At 34.9% G+C, this 13,671-nt stretch overlaps 1 protein-coding gene across 1 annotated transcript; it reads left to right on the top strand.

Annotated features, from left to right (window-relative positions):
* The first annotated feature begins 12,823 nt into the window (after positions 1-12,823).
* On the top strand, positions 12,824-13,246 carry LOC143598736 (uncharacterized). Its single transcript, XM_077076880.1, has one exon. It carries the CDS (start codon positions 12,824-12,826, stop codon positions 13,244-13,246), a length of 423 nt encoding a protein of 140 aa, XP_076932995.1.
* Positions 13,247-13,671: the final 425 nt, after the last annotated feature.

Raw genomic sequence — 13,671 nt, 5'->3', positions numbered from 1 at the left:
TACCCCGATCTTGCCACTGGGGGCATCGTACACGGTCTGATGGGGTTCAGGAAACTCAGGCTCGAGAGGATCGAGCATGAACTTCCTAACAACATACCGGTACTGATCGCCGGGCAGAGCACACTGGCACTCACCAGCAGTACTCTTGTCATCGGCCGAAGACTCAAGATCACGAGAAGACATTGTGCAGAAAAAAGAAAGCGATTTCGGGAAAATGCTAGCCTGAAAAGGGGAGTATTTGCCGGAAATCGCTAAAGAAGAAGAAGAGAAGGGTGAAAGTGTGGATTGCAAACAGCCCTCTCCCCCTTTATATTCTAATCGCAATTAATGCGATGAATTTAATGCGGAGGAGAGAGAAATCGAAGGTGCAATGAAACTATGACACGTGGCATAAAGCAGGCTGGCAACAGCTGTTGACAGGACGTGTGCCAGCAATTTCGCGGCCACGCGCCCCGAAAAATCGCGCCCACGCGCCTGAAAAAGAGACTGGAATGACCATATAATGTCACGTCACCATAACTTCCTGCACGTCCTGACACAGTCAGAAGAAACCGTCGCACGACGTTTCAGACGTTTGGACTGTTCCTATCTTTCTACCAACTCTTCGAATTTTGAAATTCAAAATTCAAAAAAGATTCAAAAGTAAGCGGGAAAACACCCCTTACCTTGGCAAACAAGTAACCATAAGCCGGATGCGGGTACAGTGTTAAGGCAAAACCCTTCACATACCTAGCACCCGTAGGGAATTGAAGCCAAGAATACCTTGGCAACCAAGTAACTATAAGCCGGATGCGGGTACAGTGTTAAGGCAAAACCCTTCACATACCTAGCACCCGCAGGGAATTGAAGCCAAGGATACCTTGGCAACCAAGTAACTATAAGACAGGTGCGGGTACAGTGTTAAGGCAAAACCCTTCACATACCTAGCACCCGCAGAGAATTGAAACCAAGAAGGATCTTCTAGGCAATGCTTGCGGATAGAGGAATAACATCCCCGCATAACGGGAACGTCGAGAATTATATTGTTTGAAACTCCGTAATGGAATTGGTGGTCTTAGCATAATTGATCACTATGTTGAAAACCACCAGAACCTCATGGAGACTATATACAAGTGAGACTCAACGCTCCTGCCTTGCGAGAAGGTTACATACCTACCCGCATCATACCCAAAGATCAAGCAAAAAAATCGGGAATTTTTGCAAGTGACACTAGGAAACCCGCGGGAAGAATCCCCACGGAGAACCTTAAAGCTAAAAAGCCTTTTCTAAACCCCTTGCTCAAAGTCCAAATGTTCACCTCACTTTATTAAACATTCATGAGAAGAACATTGGACTGGGGGGACTTGAAGAGGTAGGTCCCAGCAGAGCCCAGTTGGTCCCGCAAGACTCACCTTGAACAGGGACGTCTGCGCAAATGCCATCTGCTTCCGCAGGACCCACCATGCTCAGAGAACCTTACGCGCAGTACGCAAGCTGTACACGCAGGGAAAGCCTCCCAATGGTGAAGTACCCCGCCTGTTCCCGCAGTTGCGGATACAAGCCATCAGGGAAGGCTACCCGCAGACAGCAGGGCTACACGCACAAGACAATAGATACTTCAGTAGTCACACGAAGGAATGAGCAAGACGGGAACGATCCCGCCAAAATGAGCCAGTCCGTATGATTCTGAAAGATCTTCTGTACTATACCTACCAAGGTATGGATAGGACAGACAATCTGACCAGAACAGCCCATGAGCCAATCACAGGGTGACAGCTCACCGACAACAGTACGAGGAGGAGCACCCTCTAGTACTGTTTGTCACTATTAGCCGCTGCCTACTCACCAACCCTTACTGCAGGGCATGCGCAGCCTACAGTTGGTGAAATAGTGTTACTGTTGGCCGTAACCTATTCACCAACCAGCATGGCCTGCGTATAATCCACAGTAGGTAGGACGTGCATAATCTACAGTTGGAGGAATAGTGCAGCCGACATAGTTACTGTTGGCCGTAACCTATCCACCAACCAGTATGGCCTGTGCATAGTCCACTGTTGGTAGAACAGGAATACTATTCAGCCGGCTATACCTTCTAACCTACCTTCGGCTATAAATACTCCAACATCTTGGAATGGTAAGATCATCTGCTATCCAGTTATCTAGCAATCTCTTAATATACACTTATATTCAGAGCAATCTAGTCTGATTCTCACGCCGGAGGGTGGTCACAAGGAGGAACCCCCCCCTTCTCAGTGACGAGCTTACGGTGTTTGTTTTGCAGGTCTCCTGAAGAACAGCCTTCTCAGTCAGATCTCATCCGTGGGAAACATTACTTAACCCCCCAGATTATCTATAATCTGTCCAGATTATCTATAATCTGTCCAGGGTTCACTTAGTGTTTCTTCATAGATCTTTGTATATAAATGAAGGCGCACATCGAAGTGACACTAGTGATATGATGTGTCCATGATACGAACTTCAAGCGACAACATTACTCAAGTTGGAAGCAAGAAAATGAGCAAATATGTTTAGACTTGAAGAAAACTAAATATTGCAATTTTTTTTATAATTCTTGAGGGTGTTACAAATTTACAATGTTATATAATAAAGTCTAAAGTACCCTAAACATACATTTGTAACTATTTTTTAACTCAAGAGTAAAGATAGTGCATATAGTTTGATATATATTAAAAAAAAAAGTTGTGTCTGTCATTTCTGTAATATATAATATAGCAAAAGCACATCCTGTGAATGTGCCTTGGAGCATTCCCAGTTCGTTCTATATATTTTTCCTTATAAATTAGTTAAAAAACACTATTCCATAAATTTATCCATCATTTTTCAAAATGTTTTCACGTTCTATTCCCTATTCATATCCATAAATTAATTCTTTATTATTATTTTCTATTTTGTCTTATTATATAGTAAATGGTGAAAGGGAGATATGTGATATATTATATGGTATGGATAAAAAGTGAGTCTCTATATTTAGGTTTTTACTTTGGTTGCCATATAACTCATCCATATAATAGGGAATGGAATGGAGAGGTGATTTTGATGGTTTTCTAAAAATTTACCCTAAATTTAATGGGTTTAACAACTTTAGAGAATGCGTTGAGAATGCTGTTAGGAATTAAGATGCATTTGTGCTTTATCGTACAAGTTTTTTACATTAATTATAACGTGTCACATTTTTATATTTTATAATCGTTTTCAAGCATCATGCATAGACTAAAGCATCTTCACGGGTTATGATAGTACGCTTATCTCATATATATTATAGTTAGGTTTATGCGAGAAACGGTTTTGATGCATGAAACGCGATAAAAGATTTCAACCACTAGATTATTTCATCAAGAGTAAATTGTCATTTCCGTCTATGTGGGTTGGTCACTTTTGCACTTAACTATTTTCTAATTTTTAAGTTGTTGATACGTTTTAAAATTTTTTTAGTTATGGATACCTAATCTGTTTAAACTTATTGTACGCTTCACCATTTGTCACATTTTGGATTTCACCCATTGAGCGATAACACAAAGATGTGAACCAGGTGGACCATTTGAATTTTGAAGTCTACCAAACATCGCAAGTTAAACTTATATTGATTTTTAGTGATCGACTTAAAATGTGAAAAAGAAAAACAAAAGTAGTTCCTAAAACCGATTTCAAATTGGCGGGATAGATCGCTTCCTAACCCGCTCCTATACAAGCGGGTTCCTTAGTTTCGTCGGTTCTCGGTTCCGAACAGCTAGGTTTTTTTTCTTTGTTAACGTGATGTGGGCCGGTGGTTGTGTGATTTTAAGTGACATGGCCCAAAAATTTATTGGATTAGTTTCTTATTTTAATATGAAAACCTTATTGGGCTAGTTGCCTATATGGCTATTAACAATCCTAACAAAGTTTTTTGGTTTATGCAAACTAGCCCTTGTCCTAGTTCAAATCTTAGCATAATATCAGTTTATTTGCCCACAAAATTTATAAATTTTATACTTTCTTGGAGACTTAAGTAATGTTCTCACATCAAAAAGTATATACATAATATATAAACACATAAAAGAAAAGAATATAAATCATTCATTTTATTTATTTATTTATTTGGTTATTTTGGTTAGTAAAGTAAAAGTAATTGTAATGTGTATTGATTCGCACTAACCCATTCTGAACTTCAAAAATAAAAATATGAATATATTAGTTTCATAGTTCGTTATTTACACATGTATATACGTAAATAGTATAAAATTTAAATAAATATGTATACAATATACATGTATATATAAATGATCCAAAAGTATCCCAAAACTCTCAACTTGTCTTATAGTTTCACCGGAGAGATGTGAGTCCCATTAAATAAAAGTCTCTTTCCGCTATTCCAAAGACACCAATGGGTGACCAACCGAATGACATGATGGATCTTACACATTTCATGAGATGGGTATAGCGAAGTAGACGGTTGAAGGATCTCGTCAATGTTTGGAAGGTGGTAAAACGAAACTTGCCCCATAAACAGGTCTTTGACTCGAACCGGTTAAGCTATAGGTTGTATAAGAATCTCTTAAAAAGAAAAAAGAGAGGAAAAAACCTCGCTAATATATAGTTAATTCCTCAAAACATAATGTGTTCATTTAACTTTGGTAAGTTAAAAGATATGGGTTTTCTCATATGTGGTGGATTTCCGATGGAGACCGATTCGAGATGATCAATCTTCCGATAGACTCGTAGAGTGGGTTAGGCTCCAAGAACAAAGAGAAGAAAATAAACCAAAGCTGGAACAATTTTCTTGATTATTTTTCTTATTCTTTTTCTCAAACAAATATTACAATATATAGGAAAACCAAAGACATAATAATAGGAAAAAATAAACAATAAGGAAACCTAATTATAATACAATAAGGAAACTAAATAAAATATAAACTTAATTAATATATTAAACTTAAATAATTTATGATCGTATCAATTTCCTCCTGAGAGTGATCTTCGATACTCAAGAATGAAGATGATCAGGTGGACCAGTGGTCTGTCAGGTTAAATTTTTTTAACCAAATAATTAAGGTATTTCATGCAACTCAATGTAGGGTGCCCCTATCTCAAATTTGAGTTTACAAGTTATTACTATTATTAGTTACTAATGGCTAGAACTTTTGATATACGAACATAGAAGTAGATGGAGACAACGTTCAAAAAAAAAAGATGGAGATAATGTTCTTTATCATAATAGTCTTTCCAACATTAATTAACGATAAATGGTATCTTTATTTAATGTCATTCAAAGTTGCAAAATACGGATTTAAATGACTCTTTTTTTGCTTTCAAGATTTCTTCTTGTTGCGTACACAAATTCCCTTGTGCTAGTAAAGCGATTCAAACCGAAAATATTCTTAAACAAGGAGACCTACTTAAACCCATAGTAAAGCTTGATGCAAACCGAGTTCAACTACCTTATTAAACCACTCATTTTTTGACAAGCAAATAGAACCCGATTGTTACCAAGAAATCAAGTTCTATCACTCATATTATTTTGAGCATAAACGGGTATCAATGCACCTTATTTATATAATTACAAACCCGGTCGGTACAGAAAAGAGAAAACTTGGTTCATGAACCCAAGTATATGTAGTCAACCGAAATATTATATTAAATAACACATTACCCGGTTTCATACATCAAACTGAATTTCTTCTAGTTGTTTAACCGGTTTTTTTAGGGTTACTGACTTAAATGCCCATTTGACTAATCAACATCAAGAATATGCCCACTTGACCAATATCTTCTCAAAATGTCCATGTTTAAACTTGTCGACTTGCTGACCTTTTAATCCTAAACTCGACGAGATTTGTAGCCAACTAAATTCTGCCACTTGTTCAAAATAATCTTGTCGGAAGCCAATAAATAATCTCCACGGTTTAAGGAAAAGTGAGAGAATCTTGCTGGCTAAAAATCTCGTTGATCTAATGATTAAAAGCTAGTGAGTCGACTTGATACAACATGTACATTTTAGAAAGACTTGATCTCCGTATGTTTACTAGTTAAATAGCCTGTTTTTCATAATTCTTATATTTAACCAAGTTCTATTTGTTTCTTGGCCCACATCACGTAATCCCGATCTCTTAATATATATAATTATAAACATACATCATTCGAAAGTAACAATCTCCTTGCGAGGTTGTAATTTCGGATCTCGAGTCCACCCGTTTTTTTCATTCCACTGTGTGTGACCCAATAAAGTTATACTCGCGTGGCAGCACAACGATTGTCAAGTGGCAGCCGGTTGGTTTGTTTCACAAGGAAACGTGTAAGTCAAACTCTGGAATCAGTGTTAATACAGTTAAAATGACATTGTCTGACTAGAATAGGGAAACAAGGTTCCCCAAATTAAAGAGTACAATAACCTAAATAAAAAAAGAAATTCGTATTTTAAAAAACAAACTTTGAAGTAAAAGTGCTTTGGGGGTATCCATGTGCAATATTCGTGAGATACCTTCCTAGTTAAGCCAACCACCCCATATTATTCGTTACTACCATTTTTGTTGGTCACTTGTGCCTGAAATTAATAACACATCATACTCTTTATTCCCATTTATTTATATAAAACCAAACTTAAACTTAAACTTTAATTGCTGTCAAGTGACAGTCGGCGATATAGTTTTTCGGGAAACGCCCAGCTCAAAATTTGAAGCCAGCGCAGGCCGATTAAAATAACATAATCTTTACTATAGCAGGGCATCGAGACTTTCAAATTTAGAGAGTGCGATAAACTAAATAAAAGAAATTTTTCATTCTTAATTTTTTTTCTCTCAATCTTTTCTTTTTCTCTATTATATTGTTTCCTTTTCTTTCCTCCATGCACTACCACCACCTCTTACTTAATAAAACCCCATGCTTCCATTCTTTCTTCTTTCACCATCTCTCAAACTACTAATCCCACCATAACCACCACCCTCCTCTAGTGTTGCCACCACCGCCACCGCCATGTCGATATCACCGATCTTCTTTCTCATCATAACCGCAACGATTCTAGCCCCAAACCAAGCAACAAACCCAAGGAAGCTCACCGACACCACTCCAAGCCAACCACTAGATGATCAAGTTAAGTGTGGTGGTTGTCCATGCAACCAGCCTTGCTACACCCCTCCACCACCACCACCGCCACCATCACCGCCACCACCACCACCCAAGATCAAGCCATCGCCAAAACCTGGCCTTAACTGCCCTCCACCACCTTCATATATTTACATTCCTGGTCCACCGGGTAACTTGTACCCGGTGGACCCTTACGCACAAGTATCTGCTCACCGGAGAGTCTCGGTGGCGCCGCCACTGCTTATGGTTGCCGGAGTGGTACTTGGCATGCTTGCTTTTTGGTAATTATACTAATTAATGTCTTAACAAGTATTTCTGATTCTATGAGAAAATAAAGCATTATGTGGATCACAGAATATATTGTCAAAATAATATAGGATTGTTGAACAATAATTGTATACATTAATTTTGGGAATTATTTTTCTTGTTTGGCTAATTATAATTATTATTTTGTTAAGGTTGATTATCATTTATCACTATCATGATATCATCTTCTTGTTGCCCTTTGTAACATGAAATAATCTGGACTCTTTAAAGTTGATACCTATTTGTTGAAAGAATATTATTTTTGTTTATTGGTTGATGTGGCCTTGATTATATATTCTTGATAGCACCTACCTATATTGTGTTTAAAATAAGTTTATTTAATAAACAGGTCTGAGTCTGTTTTAGTGTAATATGTTTGTACTAGCTCGTTTTAAATTGACCTACTTTTTTTTGTCTTTCACTGACGAGAAATCTTGAGTCCGTCACTTATAAACATATCAGATAATGCAAATTCTTTTTCAAGGATATTCAAGAAAAAAACATGAAAGTGTCTATACAATATCTATATATATTGTGTTGACGAATACAAATCCCATATATACGAAGGTAACATCTTACCCACCCACTAGGTACCAACTAGTCTATACATTGGACCACTGTTTTACCTATTACATTTGAATGTATGGTTAATAATTTTTATATGAACTATATATAATGAAATATGCTTTATCAACCTTTTGCAATAGATGTTTATTAGGAAAGACAGAAATAATGGAAAGACAGAAATAATAGTGGTATTTTTTATAAATGAGTATTTGAGCACGGATATCTTAGGCAGTAATGTTTATAGTTGTCTCTATTTAATCATCAAGATTCATTATGAATTTATGATTGATAAAACATGACACCGGCCATAATTAAATATAATAAATGAAAATGACACGACATTAAACAATTTATAAAAATGCTTCAACATAGAAAGAAAATACAAAATTTGGATGAAGCTTATTGATACCTATGCCAATTTTTTATTTTTTATTATTTATTTTTATCATTAAACAATAGAGGCAATTCATAGAATAGTAACCAGGTTTTTAAAATGTTTCAATTAGGCCACTAAAGTTTAAAAAGTGTTCCAAATAAGTCACTAAACTTTCGTTTTTTATTAAGTTAAAGGGTTTAACATGTCTTTTTAGTTTTTTGTTTCATATAGGAAATCTTTTTATCTTCTTTTGATGTTGATGTTGAGTGGTGACATGAATTTTATTTTTTATTAATAAATTTTAATATAATTAACGTTGTTTTTTATTTTTTTAAATTTAATTGCATATATTGCAAATCCCGACCCCCACATCTTATCCTCCATTGGTTTCTTGACGCACAAAAAAATCGGTGAAGCTCGATTTGAAGAGTTAGTGACTCAATTTGAGAAATAATTGCATAAGTGACTTAATTGAGACACTTTAATATTCTATAGCATTTTCCCTTAAACAATGTATTAACTGTTAAGAGTTCCATTATGTAAATATAACATCCCACTTTTGGACCCACTAATAAAATTGTCTAATTTGAGACATATGAGACATGAAAATATTAACCACGCAAATAAAACTTCGGTATATATGTGTGATAAACTGATTGGAAAATTGTGATACGCAATATACATTATTTAAGAAAAAAACAATCTAGCTAATACCAAAGATAAATCAAATCAATAAAGTACTAGTTATGATGCTTGAAAGCTACTGTCTACATATATGTAATGCTTTGTAACACTGAACTCAACTAAATTTGTGGTACAACTTATGTAGCTTTGAGTTTCCACCAAGCAAATGAATAAATGGATGAGTTGGTGCTAGCAATTAGAAGCAGATATGCGACAAGGATATTATTGTTCTATACTTATGAATAAGTTTATGCTAGCAACTAGAGGCAAATAACTACTGAAACCGATATTTATATTCTAGATCTATGAATAATTATCATTAAGTGAGCGTCGTTCTCGAAAATTGTTAAATACTTTTGAGTCTTAAAAGAGAAAACATTTGGGTGGTAAATAAGATTATTTTTTTTATTGAGTTTAAATAAATTAAATTTTTAAATGAACTATTGGGATATGGGTTACGCGGTGCAAATTTTTTTTCCTATCAAAATTGACTTAAATGGAATTGATATTTGAGTTTAAACATTAAGAATAGAACTTACTAAGCTTATTTAAATTTTTTTGTTTAAACAGAATTAAAATAGAATAAATAAACCATTTACTTAAAGCCTAAATTTTTCTCAGCCTCTGTCCAATTTTTTTTTAACGGATCTTAGGGACGACCTTGTTCTCATCCTTTGGCTTATATGATACTAGTCCTCACCTTTAGAGATGGGAAAAAACCGGTTTTGGACCCGACCCGACGGTTTTTACCGGACCCTCCAGAACCGATTCCAACAATACCTGGTCAAAATTCGACCTGAACCTATCTAAAACCCGATAAAAGCCTGATCAAATACCTGAACATACCCGGAGCTGGTACCTAACTGACCCGATTCTTGACTTTAATTGACCATACCCGGAAAAAGTTCTTACCCGGTTTGTGCACATCTACTTTTCTTCTTGTTCATTTGTTGGACCATTGGGTTGGGCCTTGCCTGGGTTCTTAACAAACTATTTTAAATGTATAATATCAAATAATAAGAAGCAATTTTGGTTATTTTATCGTATAAAACATAAATAGAGGAAAAAGAAGGTTCGATACAGACCGTATCAAAGTTTGTTGTCAGCTGAGTCAGAGATGGATCGAAAACGAGGTATTGGACCCCTTGGTGATGTGTACCACAAACCCTTCATGTCACCTTTTCATTTCTTGTTGCCTCCTTTCCATTATCATTTTCAATGTTTAAAGATGTAAATATGTAGTAAATATCTATTATTGCTGAACATAAATTAAATACAATGCTATAATATTTTTCTTAACTTTAAAAATAATATAAATATTTAACATTCCCTACATATTGAAAATAACATTAACACATAAACATAGATTTAATCATGAACACGGGTGTTGTATCACGTAACTTTCTCTCTAGATAGAATCTCACTCTTTAAATTACACATTTATTATTGACAATCGTAAGACTTGAATCACACCCGCATATAAATTTAATGGTGGAAACCATAAAATCATACAAAGGGAGATAAATCTCAAAAAAGAAGAAATGCTATTTACTTCTCAATACTAACGATTACCGTATAGCCCGTTATATAGAGAATTTCTAAATTTGACAGGTTCGACGAATTTTCGAAATTACAAAACGATAATGGAAACGTGAAATTGATACATATCATACATTAAATATATAAAGGCCTAATTTAATTACGTAGGACAAAAAAAGAAGAAGCTACACACTCATTTTTAAGTGGATACATATAAGAGGTCTACTAATTTTAGATCAACATCATTTTAAGTGTAAAAGATGCCTCAAACAGCTCAGTCCCGCCAAAAATACATAATTGAAATGGTGCATTGTAAAAATTTCACATTATGTGGAGGTGGTACTAGCATTAAAATAAACATTAAGTTGATTCTCAAAGTCACTAGGCATGCTACATTTTATCTGACCAGATCAAATTTTAAAAGGTTGCATGTCTTGGTGGTGTGATGTTTGCATCTGATAGAAAGTTAAAAGCAAACAGAACTTTTGATATTTAAAGACCGATCTTTACTATGAAATATTTGTTGAGAAATTAAAGTAGCTTTTCATGATTATAAATCACATAATTAAGCACATAATAACTATAAGAAAATGATCATAAAGTCTAATATTCCCTTAAGGACTATAAAAGCACTATAAGAAACTTCAATTGGCCGGATACCTTGAACACAACCCTCAAGTTGATACCCATAGTGCTTATTGACTCTTATAGAAAAAAGAAGTCTTTTTTAGTCAATGTTAACCGGGCTAAAACATGTTATTTGAAAAAGTGTCCGGCCAAAACAAGCTATAAGCAAAATTACATAAATTTTTGATGCGTCGTTTTACAAAGAAAAAATAAAGTATTAAAATTTTTGCTTGTGCCAGTGGCTGAAGGTGAAGTAGTGACGTCCAGGTTTATTTGCAGTGTAACTTTGTTGCATCAATTTTTCTTGAAGATTAAAAGAGTTTTAGAAAATTTATTGTATTTCACATCATATTATGGTATTGAGAGTAAAAATAATGAATTATACTTGATTTTTTTTATTTTTTTTAAACGGTCAAATTGGATAACTGGCGGTCATTAACCACCTGATCATCTCCATAAATATTTCTATTAAATAGAGGGTGTTGATTATATAGCATATTGCATATAACCGGGTTAAATAAATTACTGCAAACCGTTGTCTACAGGTAATTTTTGGATGGTAAATTTCTCGATATTCACGGATCTTCATGGATGATCCGTTGAGTTATAGAAAAATGTATGGAAAAAAAAAAGGAAGAGCTATGGAAGAGGAACAAGCTAGTAATTAACAAGTTAACAACCGAAGAAAACCGGCATGTGATGAATTAGTACCCTATGCCACATTGCCAGAATTACAATTATTAGACAACTAAGACATCGACACCATGTAGGTCAAAAATTGACTTGTCAACATGCATTTTTATATTTTTTCTATAATGAATGATCCATGCCAATTCCTCGAAACTGTATCATACGATAAAAACAAAAATATGTATAATAGATATATATATGCTTAAAACTATTAATGCATACAAATTTAAAAGTTAGGCAGTCACTCTTTTGGTTTTTTTACGTGTATACAGTAGCAGAGCGTTTAAACGAAAACAACATTTAACTTGAAACTTGTGAAAGTCACTTTTAAAAATAGTTGCTTTAATTTATATTTTTTCAATACTTTTATATGTTATTAATATCTACCAAAATAGAAAAGAAGTTAAAAAAAGATTACATATGTAACTTGCGAAAATACATTTCGACCCCCTCCCCCTAAAGCTTTTTAGATAGTAGATACTTTTAAAGAGGTTTGAGTTACCTTCTCCTTGTGCTAGCATGTTCAATCCTGTACTACTATAGTGTTTTACCGCCTTTTGTTACAGATAGTTTACTACTTTACTACTATGTTGTAAATGTCTAGACAAAATTTTGAATTCGACGGTCTCACTGGAAGCAACTTTCTTACCCCTCGCCTTCGAAGGCGAACATACCATAATCCTCCAACTCTTCCTTATAACAAATTAAGGTCCCACCCATAGAGTTGAGTTAGACAGAGTCATGACTCATCAACTGAGTTAACTTCGATTGCATATATCATGACTCAGTCATTATGCATGAATGGGATATGTGGCCCCTCACCATTAACAAAAGTGACCGATAAATATTGCATGTTCTCCATTTGACTAGTAATAATTTCCACCCAAACAACCCTCCTACCCTCTTTGGCCTTTTCTTCTTCTCTTCTCATTTATCTACTCATATTACACTTTCATTCTCTCCATTTTCCACTACAAAATGTCCTCTAAACTCCACCAAATTCTCTCCATCTCCCTCTTCCTCTACATAACCCTAAATTCTTCAGTTATCATTGTCGGTCAGGAATGTCCATATCCATGCTACCCACCACCAATTGGTGTTGGTACTGGTACTAGTACTGGTACTGGCGGTGGTGGTGGTGGAAACAATCCACCAAAAACCACCTTTCCACCGCCTTCTCAAACCGGTTATAACCCTACGCCTATATTCCCATACAACCCTCCAAATAACCCTAACTACTATGGAAGTGGACAACCACCACCAGACCCTGTAGTCCCATGGTTCCCTTATTACTACAAGAAGCCACCACATAGCACTGATCAAACTTCATCAACATGCGGACGACTACAATCGACGATTATGATCTTCTTGATCAATTTTCTTGTTTTCTCATTGTTGTAGCTTGTTGGTTAATTAAGTTATCTATAATCTATGTACCATGCATGGTTAAGTTTTTTAATCTTTATGTTTCTTGTTATGTGAAAATGAGTATTACTATAGTGTTAAAAATGTCACAAGGGCAAAATTTAAAATTGAAGAAAAAGTAGAAGGTGGTGAAAGAGATAATACAAGGGCCACATTGTTGAAGGCTATTGATTAAGAATATTGACAACTTTTTCTCTATATTATTGTTGTTGTTGAATGTTGATCATTTTGTCATCTATATAATTTTAAATTTATTGTTTCTAATCATTGATGTACACTTGTTGGTTCATGGAATCTTGAAAGTCTTTGGTTTATTATTACTTTACTTTGTAACTCCTTTTGTGTACTTTCTACATGATTTTTTTTCAATGGTTTAATTAAGTTTAATTATCCTAATGATG

Source organism: Bidens hawaiensis, unplaced genomic scaffold, assembly GCF_021521415.1.
Source record: "Bidens hawaiensis isolate Kalapana, Puna unplaced genomic scaffold, B.hawaiensis_p1.1 tig00050766_1, whole genome shotgun sequence".
NCBI classification, from domain to species: domain Eukaryota; kingdom Viridiplantae; phylum Streptophyta; class Magnoliopsida; order Asterales; family Asteraceae; genus Bidens; species Bidens hawaiensis.
The sequence above is the reverse complement of the archived record's forward strand: the minus strand, read 5'-3'. Positions and strand labels throughout refer to the sequence as shown.

Bases quoted from the DNA above. Each gene is read 5' to 3' on its own strand.
- LOC143598736 (XM_077076880.1), top strand. From the start codon at position 12,824: ATGTCCTCTAAACTCCACCAAATTCTCTCCATCTCCCTCTTCCTCTAC.